Raw genomic sequence first — 20672 nt, 5'->3', positions numbered from 1 at the left:
CCAAACAGTTAATGCCTCAGTTTCAAAAGTCCAATTTAGAAGGGCTCTCATGATAACAAGCGTGCGTTAAACTCTAATATTTCAGTTCAGTGAATCTTGGCGCCTGCTAGTGGACTGGATGACTGAGGTGGAGCAGACGCTGGACACACATAAAGAGATRGCTGTGGACTACGAGGAAATTAAACTGCAGCTCACCGAACAGAAGGTAGGCCTAAAGGAATGATAGAAATAATTATAGCTCTTGTGAATATTTTTCTAGCTTGGAATGTATAATTTAAATCCATAGTTTTTACATAAATTACATATTTCACTGAACTATCCCTTTTATTCCTGTATTTTTCTGTATGTGTGCTCCTAGGACTTCCAGAAGCTTCTGCGCTCAAAGCGACCCATGTACGAGGCCACTCTAAAGAGTGGGCGGGGCCTCCATGAGAGGTCTCAGAGCGCCCAGGACAGACAGCACCTGGAGAACCTGCTCTCTGAGCTCCGGGACTCATGGGATACCATCAGTGGCAAATCCATGGAAAGGTGAGGGACACAATGCACTGATGAGGGAAATAGCATTTCCACACACCTAAAATGATTTAAAACACTGGTCCCAATTCGCTCCCCACCTCTTCCCCTAAGCCTTTGATATCTGTAGACCTGAAGGGATAGGAGAGGTTCAATCCAAATAGTTGTGGACTATCCACAATTTTGCTTCCACCTTACAGATTTGCAAACATTGAAGGGATCTGCAAACATCAAAGCCAAGYGTAGGGATAGAGAGTGGATTGTGATCGGAATCAATTTGGGCAACATGGCAACTTTGACAGAGTATATGATCCAATKAAATTTTCCTCAGGCAACACAAACTGGAGGAAGCACTGCTGTTTTCAGGCAGATTCACAGACGCKCTTCAGGCCCTGAATGACTGGTTATACAGAGCAGAGCCACAGCTGGCTGAAGACGTACCTGTCGGTGGGGAAAAAGACATGGTCAACAATCTGATCGACAAGCACAAGGTCATTTTTTAWACATTCTGTGTATGTGATCCGATAAGATWWTGAGGCTTTCCTATGGACACCATAAAAATGCCTTTTTTGAGGCTTGTAAACTGTGACAGCAGTACGGGGTATGAAATTCCTCTCAAGCTGACATTCTCTTGGACTCTCAGGTGTTCCAGAAGGAGTTGGGGAAGCGAGCCGGGTGCATTAGGACCCTGAAACGCTCGGTGAGGGACCTGACCAYGAGCAGCACTGCTGATGCCCATTGGTTGCAGGAGCAAATGGACGAATTGGAGGCACGCTGGGAGGACGTGTGTAAACTGTCCGTATCCAAGCAGGCCAGGCTGGAGGCAGCCCTTCAACAGGTAACTCACCATACTGTCTCATTCACATTTTACGATCACACTGACTTATCTTCAGTGTTATGTTATGTAATTGTCTAGTGTGGACAGGGTATATCAAAGTTCACATCTCGGATGAGCCCCCAGAAATCGTCCAAGATAAATTCCCCCCTCTTGGACAATAAAGCCTATCCTTTCTGAARACTTTACTTAAAGCCTGCGGGTATAATGATTTATGACTTGTTATTAGCATGCTTGAGGCTTTATAATGTCTTGTTATGTCTTTCCATGGAGGATGGCTTATCTCATTGTCCTTTCATATGTGTGTCTCTGTCAGGCTGAGAAGTTTGACAGGTTGGTCCACTCCTTCCTGGAGCATCTGGCGGAYGCAGAGAGGGTGCTGAGGTACGGGGTCATCCCTGAGGAGGAGGAAGCTCTGCTGGCCTTCCGCAAACAACATGAGGTAGGTAGACATTTAGGCCTAATATGACTGTAGCCTCCATTATTAAGGTGTATAAATAGCATATTAACATCAGGGCTTGTAGAGGTTGCAAGATACAAGTTATAAAAGCCTGATGCTTTATCTAGCTTTTTATAATAATAATAACAATAATAATAGTTCATGGTATTTATAAAGCGCTTTTCAAGAACCCAAAGTTGCTTTAAAATTGTAGAAATGAAAAACAAGAAACTGAAATCAAAACAAAACAACGCCGAACTAAACAAAAGGACAAAAACATGAAACAAAGAGTCGGGTCTGGGCTCAAGGAAGGGAAAAGGTGTGATGTGTCAGTGCATGACTGAGCGAGCAGGTGTTGTGTGTCTGTGAGTAAGTGGAAGATAGTGGGTGCTTGAGAAGAGTGTGTGAGGATAGTGGGGTTAAGGGTAGGCCATGATGAAGAGGTTGGGCTCGACTGAAAGATGGTGATGGACTCAGATGGCCGGAGGGAGGTAGTTTCAGTCTTGTGGTTGCCTTTTCAGTTTTTTACTGACTTTCAAGATACAGATCATTTTGTATTTACTCATAGTTTTGTATTTTGATGGCATTACCCAGTAGACAGGGGGTGTAATGAGCTCTGTGTTTATGCCCTGTGTCCAGGAGTCAATCACTTCCCTGCGCTCCCAGGAGATGGAGCTAGAGAGCATCCGGTGTCTGAATGAGGAAATCCTGTCCTCCTGTCACCCAGACTCCATCATCACACTCAAGTCCTGGATCAGCGTCACCAAGACCCGCTACGAAGAGGTGAGTCCACTCTTACCTACTTGGGACTTTACGTAGGACAAAAATATAATAGATATGACTTGAGCGTTGTAGCCTTATTTCTCGGAGGTATTTAAATTAGCCTTTGCGGAGTCGCCAGAAAACACTAACGTCCGGTTTATCAGGGAGACAGTATTTTACAGCCAAACTTCTGCTTCCCCTAAAAACTGAAGTGGGAACTCTGCTCAGGCGTCTTTCTACGCCTGCTACACTAGGTTATTTTACATTGACCATCCCCACAAAAAAACTGTGAATGTTTGATCCATTTTGAAMATAAATTATGTTTTTGTTGCTGCTTTGGCAGCCTGTCAGTCAATCTGCAGTCAGTCAAGTCAGTCTGCAGTTAGTCATTTTCTGTTACGTGGTTTTCCTGATTCCCTTTAGACGACACAGAATTCAGGTGTGACTTTTTGCTGGTGTTCCCTCTCTCTCTCTGATTCAGGTGCAGACTTGGGCCCAGCAGCAGGGCCAGAGGATCCAGGCCAGCCTGTCTGCTCTGGAGGCTGAGCGGGAGAAGCTACAGCGCCTACTGGACTGGATCTCATCCGCCGAGGAGGCCCTCAACCTCAGAGACCAGGAGCCACCGGCTGAGAGCATAGAACACAACCAGGAACTCATCGTCCAACACATGGTATAGTACATAAACACACAGTCTCAAACCACCGTCTCTACAGACTGTAAACATTGTTTTTGTTAAGACTCAAATAATAACTCACCATTCCTTCCTCCAGGTATTCATGGAGGAGCTGAACCGAAAACTACCAGAGGTTGAACATGCCACACAATCCTGCAAACAGAAGCTGATCCCCAAACAGCAGGCTTCACCGTGCCGCAAGGCACTGACAAGTAAGTGAAGGGTTAGGGTTAGCAACCACTTGGCTTAGGGACTTTGTATTTTGTTGAATAACTGTTTTACTTACAGCTCTAATCTGAGCCATATTAAAATGTTGACGTGCACATTTTTCGAGGGATTATGTCAAACATGGACTAATTTTACATTAAAGGCCCAATGCAGTCAAACACGTAATTGTCCTGTGTTTTATATATATTTCCACACTATGAAGTTGGAATAATAGTGGGAAATTGTGAAAATTATGATAATGTCCTTCTAGTGTAAGCTGTTTGAAAAGACCACCTGAAAGATTTTGATGGGATTGAGTTTTGGCCTGCTGTCGGCGGTGGGTGTAGCTGGTGCATGGAAGTCAGGCGCAGGAGAGCAGAGATGAGTGGACAAAGCACTTTACTGAGGCCATAATTTAGAACAGAACGCAACCGCGTCACAAAACAAATGCCCAAAGAACAAGTGAGTCAGCAAGTGAGGCAGCACAAAGTACAAAACCCAAGTACAAAGTACCCGGCTGCCATAAAGCACGGGTACAAAACAAGACCCGGCGCAAACCAGCCGGAAGTGTGCCAACCTTGACAATAAACAATACCCCACACAGACATGGAGGGAACAGAGGGCTAAATACACATAGTAATTATGYTGAGATGTAAACGAGGTGTGCAGGAAAACAAGACAAAACAAATGGAAAATGAAAGGTGGAGCGGCGATGGCCAGAAGACCGGTGACGTCGACCGCCGAACGCCGCCCGAACAAGGAGAGGGACTGACTTCGGCGGCATTGAAGGGTCCAATACGTCCTCCACCGGGACCCAGCATCTCTCCTCCGGACCSTACCMGAGTTAATAAACAGATCACCGACCATATCGAATCCCACCGTACCTTCTCCACTATGCAATCTTGTATATGTTAATGTAAAATGTTCCTTGAAGTTTGTAGATACTAAGRTAATTGAGGTATCCATCTTCTGTGTTTGCTCCAGAGAGGAGGAGCACTCTGAAACTCCAGCCTACACTAGTCCCTCTCCCTCTGGAGAACCTGGACCCTCAGACCCCTCAGCTGTGTCAGCTGGTCAGCCACTGGCAGAAACTCTGGCTCCTGGCTCTGGCCAGACAGGGCCGCCTAGAGCAGCACGAGCAGGGACTCCAAGAGGTGACTGGCACAACATACGGCCACCTATGTGTTAGCGCTAGTTAGTTCGTTTCCATTTCAATAGCTTCAAAATCGGACATAAATTACTCGTTGTACAGTGTTAATGTCATTTGTCGCTAATATTATTGATTTTCCACAACCAGATGGAGGAATTTGCGAATTTCGACTTCAACGTCTGGCGCAAGCGCTACATGCAGTGGATCAGCCACCTCAAGTCTCGGATCCTAGATGTGTTCCGAAACATCGACAGGGACCAGGARGGACGAATCAGCAAGAAGGAGTTAATCGACAACGTCCTGGCATCCAGTAAGCCRTGCCCCCATCCCCACTCCCAGCCTCTCAGCATCTGTCACTCAAACCCTACGTTCATTTACTCAACACCCATTCATTATTGATTTGATGTATGTATAAYACTGCCACTTGGCACTAATGTCCTGGAGAGAACGATGGCCTTACTTAATCAGCAGAAAACTTTGATCCGTATGTTATTAAAATGTTATTGAAATGTCAACTCCCATCACGGATTCAAAGTCTAAAACTTAAACAAATCCACATGAACATATCCACATATGACCTTTTTAGAATTCCCCACCAACTCCCTGGAGATGAATGCGGTGGCCAATATCTTTGARATGAATGGGGACGGCTTCATTGACTACTATGAGTTTGTGAGTGCCCTCCATCCCAGCCGGGATCCCTACAGGAGGACGCTAGATGCAGATCAGATCAACGAGGAGGTGAAATGTCTCCCAGAGTTGTTTTCATGCCCATGATCTTCAACGGTGTAACAGCATACAGTTCAACGTATTACACCTTATTACGTATTACATATTACACCGTATTACACCTTGTCTGACTGACTGACTCCRGTATCTCCCTCAGGTGGGTCGACAGGTGTCTCAGTGCAACTGTCCCAAGAGGTTCCAGGTGGAGCAGATCAGTGCCAACCGCTACAGGGTGAGGGACCTTTAACCTTTGACCTTTTGATTGTATGTAGGTCATTGGAACAAGGAACATGTGTTTAACTGAACCCAGTGAAAACGTTGGTTATAGGGTTGTTACTGCTTTGAGTAATGCCAGACTATTAAAACCAGTTATGTTTTTCGTTGGTCTCTGCTGTAGTTTGGGGATTCCCAACAGTTGKGGATGGTGCGTATCCTGCGCAGTACCCTGATGGTACGGGTGGGAGGAGGCTGGACAGCACTTGATGAATTCCTGGTCAAGAACGACCCTTGTAGAGGTTAGTGGAGACTTGAAGTGCAGTAGGACCGTATAATTCTCAAAAATAAMCTTTTAACTCTTAGTTTATTTTCGTCTTATCTTGGATGTTGTCATTTCATCCAAACCGTTTTGKAGTTTGTTAGCTGGTTATTTAGCAACGTCCAGAAAGCATGGGGACAGCGGCCGTGGGGACCTAAGAAGCACTCTGTAGAGCTCTTTTCCCATGCTTTTAATACAATCCATTTCCACTAGCATCGCATCCAKTACATCCTCCAAAAATGAAGCCAGATTCATAATGACCATTGACGTCTGTTATTTATTTCACAGTGAAAGGTCGGACGAACCTAAAGATAAAGGAGAAGTACTTGTTCAACAACTCTCGGAGAGGAGGCTCGTCTAAAACCCTGACGGTCAGCAGGTCCAACTCCAGCCTGAGTCTCTACAGCAGCGCCTCGGCCCCAAGCAGCCCCCTAACACGCAGGGTAAGATCCCCTCCATCGTAGTGTACTACCAGACCCAGAAACAGTCATATCACTACCTGTGTATAAGCCTACAAACCAACAAGGTAAGCTTACCACTGTAACTTTGTACTAGACCCAAACCAACACACTCTGTTGGGGCAGCAGGTAGCCAAGTGGTTAGAGTGTTGGGCCAGTAACTGAATGGTTGCTAGCTCGAATCCCCGAGCTGACGAGGTAAAAATCTGTCGTTCTACCCATGAACAAGGCCCCTGAACAAGGCACTGTTCCTAGGCCGTCATTGTAAGTAAGAATTTGTTCTTAACTGACTTGCCTAGTTAAGTAAAATAGAATAGATAAAAACAACACACTCTCCTTTGTAGTAGTATGATAGTCCTCAAAGCAATAAGGTAAGCTCACCTATTCATGTCATTGAGATGGCTAGTATCATGGTTAACTCATCTCTAAGCCCATGTTCCAGGCCTTACTGCGGAGGAGTCTCTCAGGCGACCGCTGCATCCGGCCCAGGAGCTCCATAGCTGCTCTGGGGTCAGATCTACAGTTCTCCACTGCGGGGGATGACGATTCTCTTTCACCATCAGGTGTGTACAGTAAATAAACCCTCTGTGAATGGAAATGGACTTGCAATTATAGTGAAGTTCAAATGATATCCCCTCCACTGACATGATGGGGATTCAAATCTGGATCCGTCAATTACCGCATTCTTATCGGCAGACTCAATAGCCTTGGCTTCTCAYATGACTGCCTCGCCTGTTTCACCAACTACTTCTCAGATAGAGTTCAGTGTGTCAAATTGGAGGTCCTGTTGTCCGGACCTCTGGCAGTCTCTATGGGGGTGCCACAGGGTTCAATTCTCGGGCCGACTCTTTTCTCTGTATATATCAATGATGTCGCTCTTGCTGCTGGTGATTCTCTGATCCACCTCTACGCAGACGACACCATTCTGTATACATCTGGCCCTTCTTTGGACACTGTGCTAACAAACCTCCAAATGAGCTTCAACGCCATACAACACTCCTTCCGATGCCTCCAACTACTTTTAAATGTAAGTAAAACCAAGTGCATGCTCTTCAACCGATTGCTGCTCCACCCTCTCGCCCGACTAACATCACTACTCTTAGAATATGTGGACAACTACAAATACCTAGGTGTCTGGTTAGACTGTAAACTCTCCTTCCAGACTCACATTAAGCATCTCCAATCCAAAATTAAATCTCAAATCGGCTTCCCATTTCGCAACAAAGCCTCCTTCACTCATGCCGCCAAACATACCCTCGTAAAACTGACTAAACCTACCGATCCTTGACTTTGGCGATGTCATTTACAAAATAGCCCCCAACACTCTACTCAGCAAACTGGATGTAGTCTATCACAGTGCCAGCTGTTTTATCACCAAAGACCCATATACTACCCACCACTGCGACCTGTATGCTCTCGTTGGCTGGCCCTCACTACATATCCGTCACCAAACCCACTGGCTCCAGGTCATCTATAAGTCTTTGGTAAAGCCCCGCCTTATCTCAGCTCACTGGTCACCATAGCAACACCCACCCGTAGCATGCGCTCCAGCAGGTATATTGCACTGGTCATCCCCAAAGCCAACACTTCCTTTGGCCGCCTTTCCTTCCAGTTCTCTACTGCCAATGACTGGAACGAATTGCAAAAATCTTTGAAGCTGGAGTCTTTTATCTCCCTCTCTAACTTTAAGCATCAGGTGTCAGAGCAGCTTACCGATCACTGTACCTGTACACAGCCCATCTGTAAATAGCACACCCGACTACCTCATCCCCATATTATTACTTACCCTCTTGCTATTTTGCACCCATCTCTACTTGCACATCATCATCTGTACATCTATCACTCCAGTATTAATGCTAAATTGTAATTATTTTTGCCTCTAGGGCCTATTTATTGCCTACCTCCCTACTCTTCTACATTTGCACACACTGTACATAGATTTTTCTATTTTTATTTTCTTATGTGTTATTGATTGTACGTTTGTTTATGTGTAACTCTGTGTTGTTGTTTTTGTCGCACTGCTTTGCTTTATCTTGGCCAGGTCGCAGTTGTAAATGAGAACTTGTTCTCAACTGACCTACCTGGTTAAATAAAGTTGAAAAAAATAATAAAAATGATGGCTTTTGTTTTGCGTATTTTTCAGAGGAAGCTGAAAGACTACCCACATGATGAGGAAGGTATGTCCACAACGTGCATCATGTGAACGCTACAGTGATGAGCTCCACTACAGCCTTGGGGTCCAGAGAGAGAGAGAGAGCGAGAGAGAGAGAGAGAGAGAGAGAGAGAGAGCGAGAGAGAGAGAGAGAGAGAGACCAACAAGACAAGGCCTCAGTCACAAACTCCACAACCTTCAGAAGTGATACAAAAGGGCCAGATACACTATTGGACACTGTGTTTGCAGGCTCTCTGGAGAGCCTCCGATTGGTCAGCTAGGGATCTGGACATGACCTCTGACCTAAACCTGGACATAACCCACTACTCACCTCTCTGAGTCGTTATATTGATATAGTCATAATTTCGATCATCTGTATCCATATACAACTTCGATACTGGTTTCCCGAATATGACAGTATCCGAGGGTAAAGATATTGGAACAGTCTGCATGGATACGAATCGCATGGCGGCTATCGGCAAAGCTTACAATCGAGCTCCAACATTTGTTTTTACCCTGCGTCCTTATAATGATGTCAGGGCAAGCTGCGATCAAGCAACGGTGTGGCCTGACGCTAAATCACAAAACTCTACAAGAACAAACACGTGTATTAGCAGCAACTGGATGATCATTTTCTAAGCTATATGAAGTCAGGATTTCATCAGCGACCGACATAATTAGTTCCTTTATGTTACTGGGTGTACTGCATTTCTCCTTTGAAATAAGTGGGTCTGTAAAATGCGCTCAAATGCAAGTACGTGAAGGTGTGCTAGTAGGCCCTGTGTTTAATAACAAGACACAGACCSTCCAAAAGATGATGCCAAAACCTACAGAGCCAATGGTTCCATCATCTTTCACCGTTGTAATTCTTTTCCCATGACATAATAGGATAGACTAGCCTGGTCCCAGATCTGCTTGTACTGTTTCGCCAACAACGTCCATAGGAGTTTGCAAGCCAGCACAAACAGATCTGGGACCAGACTAAGGAAACACTGCTGGCGGGGCCACATTGCTSTTTCATGTTACAACTTCAACCTGAACTGATGATACACTGTCAGTTAAAGGTTTCTTGTTAACGTCCTGTAAGTATTGTTTTAAATGCTACATTTGAAGGTCAAAACATGTATGAAGACGGGCATTATGGGTCATTATTTTGTTGAGATTATTTTCTCAGGTTTGGTTTTGCCTTTTGATGTTTAAGGGTTCAATGTTGAAGTGGAACATTACTGTGAGATTGTAGATGTACTTTTTATGTTACCGCTGTGTAGTCACTGGAGGTTTTATATGGCGGGACATTTGAAGGGCAAGTTGTGTTCTTCACGCATGCACTTCTCCCCATGGAATGCATTTTTTCTTTGGTTCGGTTCTGTATGTGTGGGGGGCGACCCTTTTTGTGGTTTAATTCACTTCGTTTCAGTGTTTAGGACTAGAGAAATAGACTGGAGTTTATTGTATTTCTGATGAACAACTGTGTTTCTATAGGGTTTCACAGAGGGTGTGGCCCTCCCAAAATACAAACGTGTAGTTCTCAATGAGATCTTGACTTTCTTTCCTCCATTCTGTCTTAATTCGGACTATTTTAGGCAAACCAACACTTTCATTTATGTCTCTTTCCTCCTTTTGAGCCTAGGCATAAAAGCAAAATGTCCCACCTAGAGCAAACGTTCCCCACGTGTGTCTCAAACAATTACACCTCTGCATACAACAACTATCAGACAAAGGATTGATGCCGCTCACCATGACTGTGCCGGTGCTACAATTCATATCAATATTATAAACCCAAAGAAAACTGTATATCATGTGACCCGCGTGTGAAAGTCTACACCCTCAACTCTACCTCAGACAGATGAGGTGTGAGGCTTGAGGCTGACGATGTCCTAAAATGGACACCGTACACATATTTTGTCTATATATGGCATCTGGACTTGTCCCTGCTTAATCTTGTATAGTGCCTGCCTTCTCTATGGTTTACTGTATATCTGGTCAATTGTACCACTGTAAGCAAGTCTGTGTGTTTGTTACCACTGTTAGCAAGTGTGTGTATGGGTATGTGTTAAGTATGGGTTTTTGTTTTTATTGAGACTGGTCCAAGAAAGGTACAATCTTACATGACAAAAGCAGTGGATTGTGTACTTTACATGTGTGTACACAATAAGATTTGGGTTTATGCAGTTCTGATTAAGAAAAACAAAAAACGAAATTTCGAACTCCTTTGTTCCGATTCATTCCATTGTCATTTTACGCTTCAATGTGAGAATGTTGGGCAATACAGAATCTCAATGTACTGTAAAAAACACGATAGCCAGATTCCTCTACTGCTATGCACCCCTATCTTTCTGTACTGTACAAGTTCATTTCCATATCCAGTGCTTGTACTGGTATCTAATTTAGGAACACTGTAGAAGAATGAAACTAATAATGTTTTAAGTCCATTGTAAAATAAACCATTTGTAATGAAATGAAGAACATTTTTTATATTTTATTACACACTTTTTAGCTTTAGTTTCCTATAATTTAGTTCTGACCTTGAGACATCATCACTGCTCCATTTAAACACACGGMGTTCAAAACATTGTTTTTTAAAACAAATATACCATGTTCTCATATTTAATTGTTACATGTAGGCTCAAAATGTATGTATAGTATACTCTATGTTAGTACTCTGTGAAATCATTTAGAGACAGGTAAACATCCTGATAGCATCAGCTAGCATGAACCGGGTGCTGAAGGATGCTGGTCACGATACATACGTKAAATCAAGGAAGAAGCTATCCTTAGTCTCAAATGATCACGTCTTTTGTTCCTGTACCTAATAASYGTGTAGAAAGAACAAKWTCTAACATCATTCCCAGGTGGTCATCTTACTCTGTAGCCTTTGTTTTCGCTTTCTCCAAACTAAGACCCTTCATWCATGTCCAACTTCCTATTAATACATGGCAGCCAAAACGCACAAATATGTATTGTGCAAAATGYAGCCACAAGACCCAGCAGGAAMAGAGAAGGGGAAGAAAACYGTCAATTGTGTTTCCACACACACAGCCAGCATCAACTCAGGTCACGAGAGTGACCTGCTTGACCGGCTTGGCCGGAAGTGAAACCACCATAGTGTCCTGTGACTGGACTTGTGTTCTGTGACTGGACTCGTGTCCAGCTCGCGAGTGCCCACCAGACCTGGGTTCAAGTAGTATTTGCTTTCTCTCAAATACTTTGATCGAGGGCTCTGTTCWATCTGTAAAGCTGAKGCGGTTCCAGTGAACGTGCCCAATGAGAGCCAAGGAGAGCAAATTCCTCCAGGCCGACCATGGGCTCCTTCAACTGCACAGTCGAGTGTGAGTTTTTTTTTTGTCCCACTTGGCAGACTCAACACTCRCACTGTGCTGATAATGAAGTAAAGAACAGTCAGAACAARGCCTTGCAGCTTGGATCCCTTCCCAAAGACAGGAAAGAGCTAACTTAATGAGAGACCAGTGTTACTGAGGATGGCTCACGATTCACAGCCGAACCACTGCCTGACATCCACCTTAATCCCATAGCTATAGGGCGCCCGAATCGGACAAGCCATCCTAGATTACAAAAAAAGTCAATCTGAGCAAATGTTAATAACAAAGGCATTTTTGTAACTCTCGAACTTTATCAGACCAAAAAGTATAAGCCCTGTATGATAGGATAGGTTAAGCAAGGGTGGCGGGTGGGCAGATGTGGAGATGGGTGGACATGTGGGAGGGTATGTTGGAGGAATGGGGGGGGGCTCAGGGAACAAACGGGGTTGTTTGTTTATTTGTACATTTTTGGTTTTGGGGAATTCGGAGCAGCTTTAATTTTGAAAAAATGCATGCTAAAAACGTCAAAAATAATAAACAATATGTTTTCGTAACTCCAGAACTTTATCAGCAGAGAACAATTAAAAGTATACGCCCTGCGTTAACTTGTGAAATATAAATGTGACATAGAATGTTGACAACAAATGTGCAGAGGTAACGGATGTGTACAGGATTATTTTGAATTTTTTCTACAATGTTGATTTTGGGGTCAGTAACTCCCAACACCAAAAATGTGATAAGCTTGGTTGTGTGGGTGTTAACCCTCTATCAAAGATTGTTAGAAATGTTTTCTCTTTGGTGGCAGGTTCAGATGATAGACACTCAGTAAAATGCATCTACTGTAAGCATGCTCACGTTTTAATGAAGAAGCATCAAATCAGGGTGAAAATAATTTGAGGAAATGTTCAGGAGAATAATTATCTGGCCTTAATTGAGTAGAGGAGGGGGGTCGAGATAGGTGGAGGGGTGCTCGTTCTCTGCACTCAAATCAACTCCCATCTAATCAAGCTCCAGCCCAATAAACCCAGCATTGACATCATGGAATTTATGCTGACAAAAGCTACCCTGCACCCCCCCCCCTTCTGAAGTCAAACATCAACAAGCCGCTGTCTGAAGCCGTCGTATGGTTGCTAAGCTGTGCTACACACCCAGCCTTCCAACCATTAGGAGGACATAACCCTGCTACTCCACCCTACCTCACTTCCACAGCCACCAACTCCTCTCCCCTCTCCAGCCTCTGTACCCAGGACATTGGCTCCCTGACGGACCCTGTGAACCAACGTGCAGCGAAGCCTCCCGAGTCACTGACATTCTGGTACAGTAGTTATACACACACAGGACCATCCCACTGTTATTTAACAGACAGACACATCAGCAACCTGCACAAGGTCGCTCAGACCGTAGTGTATCAGCACGGCACCTCACACACACACACACACACACACACCACATACTCTGTCAGAGGACCATCACATCGAGCGTGTGGACTCAAACACCGGCGGCCAACATCCATCAACTGCATCCAACTCTGTCTGACTGAGAGGAAGCTTACAGAGTCAGTAGGCACTTCCTGTTAGGTTTTTCGTCAGATTGGAAATGTGTCATTAGTAGGTCAATAACTACTTTATCATGTTTGAAATGAGTTGCGTAGGTGTTGACTCCCATCATGCTACATGGCCATCTGAGGTTGAGATCACTGGTATAGGTATATAATGGACGCTATTTTTCCTGGTGCTTATTGAGCTATAAAATCCTCACTTTATTCTACTGTCTTTCTCTTGATTTGACCCGTGACAATTACTTTTCAGCGTGCATTACGAACATTATCAATTTGCCCACGGTAATTGGGATGGACTAACAGAAGCATATCAGACTGAATTTGGGGGAGAAATGACGTAACATTTTGGATTGAGAGGTGCAACAAGTTAATCAGGTCTCTTCAAAGATAATTGAGGACCGGTCTGTGTTTCTTACTTTACCTCGCTGTACTGTATGTATTTGCAGGTGTCCCAAACGAACCCCATCTTACCTAAGACGGCATACCTCATAGGATTTAAATGCCAATTCGTGTTAATTAAGTTGTATACCCCCTTTTCTAGCAATTGGTGGTACAGTACAGTCTATCCAACGTGAAGTTTGGTGTTCTTTGGGTTTTCTTCTTCTGGCAAGTAATCTGTGTGAAACTAACTTGACTGCAATTATTTCCATGTATTATTTTACAGTGAACAACATTCTGAAACTTTGCCAAGGGTTGCACAAGGAAGAAAAAGATGAATGGTCTTTTTGTCACCATGATTATGGCTGGAGATTGGTTACAGCTATACAATACCAAACGAATTGAAATGGATAAAATACAGCATAGATGATGGTATAGCTTTTCCTCGGAATACATGGGGTAGTTAAAATACAATTGCATGTTCATGTCAAATGCAGATGAATGTACTTTCTCCTCAGTCTTCATATCACTTTTTCTTTCTGTCTGGGCTTCGAAATCTGTCTGGGCTACGAAATCAGATGCTTTTAGCACCATCTACTGGTCTACTGGCAAAATGTACCGTCTATTCAATAGCGTTTTAGTCGTACCATATGCCCGCGTAATATCTTTGTTGATTTCTACTGAAGATTTATTTGTGAACGGTTAAACAAAAATGACTTAGTTGAATTACTTGTTTCATAAAACAGAGTTTGCTACACTGATGTGTGATTTTATAAATGTGTGTATTTTGCCAAAAGTGCACTTCACAGCCAATTCTTCATTGTGAAGAAACACACGTTCACTATAGGCTGCACCCATCTGGTTTTTGGCAAAAAAAACGAAACAAGTTGTAAGAGATTGAGGAAATACCTGCTGTTTCTGTTCGGGGAAAATAGAAAAACAATTAGGTAATAATCCTTTTTTTCCTCATTAGACTGGTTCATATGCTCCAGCTAGATAATGCAGTGTTGGATCCAATTCCACAGCCCAACATTCATCTGAATCAGGAGACAATCATTAGACCAGAGCAAACTAAAGCAAATGTTAGCTGACTGAATCCCACCGTGAGAAAAGGTTAGAGGCACGATGCACTCCAAACAAAGCATTGTCGACAATGTTCCAGGTAAACGCGGCGGGCGCCAGCTCAATTGGAAATGACCTTTAAATGTCAAGCTCGCTGTAATACGGTTTCGGATTGAAACCCCGGACAAAATCGTGTTATGTCAAATTAGCAATTCGAAAAGATCAACAGCACGATATGATCGTGACAACACTGTATAGGCACCATACTAGAGGGTAGAACATAGAGATAAACACGTGGATCGATCTCTACGGGGTAGACCCGTTTAATGAACACGGGACTTTGGGACAGGGAGAAGCTTGAGATGTTCCTGTGTTTTGGGTGTGTTGTGTTACAGTAAGGTCGTCGACATTACAGATACACAAAGTGGTCAAAGTAGCTACACACTGCATTTCCTTTGAGTAGGTTACACAGGGGCACAGTAACAACTTGTTTCATCATCACCCTCTTAGGTCACTGCGACGCTCTCCTAAAACCAATCTGGAGTAGTCAGAACTGCCCTCCAACATTCAATTATAAATACACAGCTTCTTATGACTAGTGTGTAGTAGTGTACTAGGCAGCTGCCTCTCTCTCTCTCTCTCTCTCTCTCTCTCTCTCTCTCCCTCTTTCTCTCACACTACAGCCAACATTTTCTGTTTAGGAGGGCAGAGCCAAGGTTATATTTTCTAGGGGTGTAGGAGAGGGGGAGGGTACAGTAGTTGACCCCTCCCTCACCGCCCCCTGCTGCAGCTTGCTCTAGTGCTCTAGGGGCTGCAGGGAGGCAGAGCGGCAGAGCACATGGAGAAATAATTTTCGAACGGGGCTCCTTTAAAACCTGGGAGATTAGAGTGTCACTGAGATGAGGAGCCTGCGCACTGCCTGTTCTGTCAGTTGAATGGGAGACACGGAAGTCACGTGAGTGTGAGTGTGTGTGTGTGTGTGTGTGTGTGTGTACGTGAGAGTGTGTGTAAGAGAGACAAAGAGGGGATATGAACTGAATGGGCACACATGCTGGCTGATGTAATAAAATAATGCTCTGATCACAACGGWGTGAGAAGTTACCCAAGAGAGAAGGAGATACAATAGTCAGTCCCACATCATCACAAGGTAAGATCGTGATTGGAAAGTCATTCCACAAGCCTCTGTAAGTCCATCTGCTCCACACTGAGGCTGAGCCAGTTTGTTAATTGTATGTATGTCAATATAAACAGTGTTTCTCTCCATACACTGAGTGAGGTGACTCATCAACTATTCAGTTGCAGACATTGAATTACAGGGAACTATGAATCAGCAGAAGTCACAGTAGCACCCTCTTACCATGTTGTACTTCCACAGAAAGGGATGAGGTGTAGGTTCAGGCTGTGTGAATGAGGCTGTTCTGAGACTAGTGGGTGTGTGTGTGTGAAAGGTCAGGTACTCTGTGCCAGACTCAACATTCAGGGGGAAGGGGGAGGGAAGGCTGCTCAGTCTGAGTSTTATGGTCACATACTGTACAGGAGACAGGCTGGCTTTTGTAACCAATGACAAGGTGTGTGAGAGGAAGACCCCACCAACACTTACATTTAGGTTAACCTTGAGGAGAACCAAGGGAACTATGGGAATGTGTTCATATAATGTTGCCATTGCGCTGATGTTACAGAGCTGAGAATAGAGATTTTAGCAGCACATTGATTTAGTTCTGTGTTCTGGTACAAGGAATAGTGTGTTGGTAATTATGCCTTTCAACACCCCAACAAATATCACTTCATGTTGTTCACTAGTTTGCTCCAAATGGGGGAGGGGTGGTAGGGTTGGAGGGTAATAAAGGAAATATATATCAAGATATGTATATATGTATATATTTATATGTGTATGTGTGCGTATGTATGTATATATATATATGTATGTGTATGTGTATATATATATATATATATTTGCACAAAAAACTGTGGGATTGGAAGTGATGCAGACAATTACATGATGGAAGCTACAATCTATCTGCAATATTAAAGCTGATCTACACCCTAAAAATTAAAAAAAGAAAAGAAAAAAAAGATCAGTATTATGGCAATGTATGTTGTTGCATTTTAATAATGAAATAATGTGCATTGTTTGTGTGTTTCAGGTCCTTTATGCACGTTGTTTACTGGCTGTGCCCCTGCCCTTCACCATGACTCTCCTAACCCACGTGCTGGCATGCCTCTTTGGCATGGGCTCCTGGGTGGCCATCAACGGGATGTGGGTGGAGCTGCCCCTCATCGTGCCAGAAATCCCAGAGGGTTGGTACCTGCCTTCTTACCTCACTGTGCTCATCCAGATGGCCAATGTGGGGCCCCTTTTCGTCACCCTCATGCACCGCTTCCGCCCGGGCAAGCTGGACGAGCGGCCCGTCATCTACTCCATAGTGGTCCTGGGCGTGGTCGCCACCTTCCTCCTGGCCTTCTTCTGGAAGCACACGGTGCCCCTAGCGGGCGCTACGCATAGTGTCCCCCTCCTAGTGCTCTGCTTCCTACTCTCTGTGGTAGACTGCACCTCCTCGGTCACCTTCCTGCCCTTCATGATGCGCCTCGGGCCCCAGTACCTCACTACGTACTTTGTAGGGGAGGGCGTTAGTGGCTTGGTGCCTGCCGTAGTGGCTCTGGTGCAGGGGGTGGGGGTGGTTCACTGTCGGAATGCTACAGTGACTAGCCTAGCCAATGAGACCTTAGGGGCCAGTGGAGAGCTCCAGGCTCAATACCAGCCCGCTAACTTCTCGGCCCAGGTCTTCTTCCTCTTCCTCAGTGCCATGATGGTGGTGTGTCTGGCCGCCTTCCTCCTGCTCAACCACCACCCGGCCGTGGCCAGGGAGAGGAAGTGCGAGCAATACTTCAACGGAGGCCTGGCAGAGGAGAAGAGCCAAGGAGAAGACCAAGCCCTGTCCCTCAGACCTCAAGAGGAGAAGCCCATGATCAGTTCTCCGGATAGCCACGGGAGAGCCCAGCYGAGCTCCTTCGGGACGGGCTTCTACAGTGGGCCGGAGGTGGCGTTCATCTTTGTGGTTCTGGCTTGGGTCAATGCCCTGACCAATGCAGTGCTGCCCTCAGTGCAGTCGTACTCCTGTCTGCCCTACGGGAACCAGGCCTACCATCTGGCGGCCACCATGGCAGCCGTGGCCAACCCCGTGGCCTGCTTCATCGCCATGTTCCTGCCCTTAAGGTAAGCCCAACACTGGATTAGCATAACTGACTGATTAATCATTTGCTGAACGTAGAACCTCAGATCTATGCAGTCACCAGTGAAGGCTGTTGAAGGTAGACATGGGGAGGAGTCATTGTAATGGCTGGAATAGAATGACTGGCAGTCACTGAATCAAGTTGATTTCTATAAAAAAATACAGAATAAACAGCATTAAATAACATTGCACCGTCTCATCCTAAAACATACAGTACTTCAGCGGATAATTGACATAATCCAAACACCTTGAATTTTCCAACCCTCTTCCTCAACTCACCTTGTAGCTCCTCCTTGTTCTTTTTTAGGTCGTTGGTGCTGATTGGGCTTCTGACAATAGTTGGGACAGGGTTTGGTACTTACATCATGGCCATGGCTACACTGAGCCCCTGTCCTCTACTGGTCCACAGCGCCTCAGGAACCATACTCATAGTAAGGCTCTTTCTGTTATTACGTCATGGAATAGAGAAAATACATGTGTTACTTTGCAAGGTTGCTGATAACACCTGAACACAACTTTACTGTCAATTTGATTTCATTGGGCCATTGAAAACGACATGTTTCTGAGTGAAAATGGGATGTTTGAGGTCGAACAAAGGCTTCCTAAACAACAGTAAACATTCATACTCATGTCCATGCTGTTCAGTATGCAGTTACAACTGCCAGGTCAGAGTTGTAAATGAGAACTTGTTCTCAACTGGCCTACGTGGTTAAATAAAGGTGAAATTTTGTTTTAAATAATGACGATCCTCTAATGTACTGTGAATATTGACACAATTCTGGTATTTTGTTTGTAATGTAATGTCTATCTACTCTCTGTTGTAGGTCATAGCCTGGGTGTTGTTTGTCCTGACCCTCTCRTATGTGAAGGTGATCATTGGGGTGATCCTTCGGGATGAGGGCCACAGCGCCCTCGTCTGGTGTGGAGCGGTAGTGCAGCTTGGTTCCATGCTAGGTGCCCTGTCCATGTTTCCCTTGGTCAGTGTCTATGGACTCTTCAAATCAGGGGACCCTTGTAACACCAAGTGCACAAAGTAGGGATCAAGATGTGGCTTACTGTTGAAAACTCACTGTAGAAAACAAAAAATGMTTGACACTGGAAATATATCTTTCATCATGCGAGTTTGCCTCTTTAAACTGATTTCGAGGTATCTCGTCTGTTGCGTAAGCAATGTAATATCTCCCTATGGTTGCGGAAGGATCTCTTTGAAGCACATCTTCAGATTAGGAACTAAATGGTACCAAACCGCTTGTGTTTGTTTACCGTTGAATTAAGTTTCAAAACGTTTTGCCTCAGATGTAGGGCCTTAATTTGATCACCCTGTTGCAAGACCGATTTTTCTGCAATGCAGGAACTTTAAAAGGTATAGTGTATTTGAGGTTTTAAAAGGCTTCTGAAGTTTGRAATTTCCACTTTGACATTTCAGACTTAATTTTCCCTTGCGAAAAATGTATCATCCCCTACAAAAATGCCCAWTAATTATAATCCACATAAGAATTCAAATTGCCTGTTGCTGCAGGATTATWTTCCTGCTGTAGCAAACTGGCTCAAATTAAGATCCCGAAATCTATACAGTGTGCCCTAATGAATACGACTCAGTATGCCTATATTGAGGTTAAACACCGTGGGAGGCCAACGTATTGATGTCTCAGACTAGACTTTTACTGTTACAAAGACCCCAAAGATGATACAATGTTATTGCTAAGCTTTTTACAATTCTTCTTTAAAAAAAGATGAATGTCTTTTTTTTAGCTTGAAGGGTAATTAAGCKTAGTGTTATAAAAGTGATGATTGGAATATTGTTACTGGGACAAAACAGTGTCTTCATTTCTGAGTTTCTAGTYCTGCAAATGTCAACCAAAAGGTCATTTATGTTTATTCTTTACCAGTCTATAATTTATGGGGGTTTTTCAAAACCAAAGTTTGTGTTACATTATTTGTATATGACCTTACTGCAGTTATAATGTAATGCACTGTAATTATGTATGGCTCATGTCAATTAAAATGTATACCTATATACTTATGTTTTGTATTTCTCTACTAATTGCTGAACTCATTATCAACTTTCTGTGGTTTATTTATCACCAGCATGGATATAAAGCCTCACTGTAATCTTAATCATACTTACAGTTGAAGTCGGAGGTTACATACACCTTAGCCAAATACATTTAAACTTAGTTTTTCACAATTCCTGACATTTAATCCAAGTAACAATTCCCTGTCTTAAGTCAGTTAGGATCACCACTTTATTTTAAGAATGTGAAATGTCAGAATAATAGTAGAGAGAATGATTTATTTCAGCTTTTATTTCTTTCATCATATTCCCAGTGGGTCAGAAGTTAACATACACTCAATAAGTATTTGGTAGCATTGCCTTTAAATATTTTAACTTGGGTCAAACGTTTCAGGTCGCCTTCCACCAGCTTCCCACAATAAGTTGAGTGAATTTTGTCCCATTCCATCTGACAGAGCTGTTGTACGGAGTCAGGTTTGTAGGCCTCCTTGCTCGCACACACTTTTTCAGTTCTGCCCACAAATGTTCTATAGGATGGAGGTCAGGGCTTTGTGAATGGCCACTCCAATACCTTGACTTTGTTGTCCTTAAGCCATTTTGCCACACTTTGGAAGTATGCTTGGGGTCATTGTCCATTTGGAAGACCCATTTGCGACC

At 44.0% G+C, this 20672-nt stretch overlaps 1 protein-coding gene across 2 annotated transcripts; it reads left to right on the top strand.

The window, feature by feature from the left end:
* The first annotated feature begins 14541 nt into the window (after window positions 1-14541).
* On the top strand, window positions 14542-20024 carry slc52a3-2b (solute carrier family 52 member 3-2b). 2 transcript variants are annotated; one of them, XM_023980641.2, is made up of 4 exons: window positions 14542-14656; window positions 16916-17985; window positions 18309-18432; window positions 18826-20024. In XM_023980641.2, exons 2-4 carry the CDS (start codon window positions 16961-16963, stop codon window positions 19036-19038), a joined length of 1362 nt encoding a protein of 453 aa, XP_023836409.1. In that variant the 5' UTR covers window positions 14542-14656; window positions 16916-16960; the 3' UTR covers window positions 19039-20024. The 2 variants fall into 2 exon arrangements, with proteins under 2 accessions (XP_023836409.1, XP_023836408.1); XM_023980640.2 differs by lacking the exon at window positions 14542-14656 and adding an exon at window positions 15645-15918.
* The last annotated feature ends 648 nt before the right edge of the window (window positions 20025-20672 follow it).

This window comes from Salvelinus sp. IW2-2015, linkage group LG35 (assembly GCF_002910315.2).
Source record: "Salvelinus sp. IW2-2015 linkage group LG35, ASM291031v2, whole genome shotgun sequence".
Lineage (NCBI taxonomy): Eukaryota > Metazoa > Chordata > Actinopteri > Salmoniformes > Salmonidae > Salvelinus > Salvelinus sp. IW2-2015.
The sequence above is the reverse complement of the archived record's forward strand: the minus strand, read 5'-3'. Positions and strand labels throughout refer to the sequence as shown.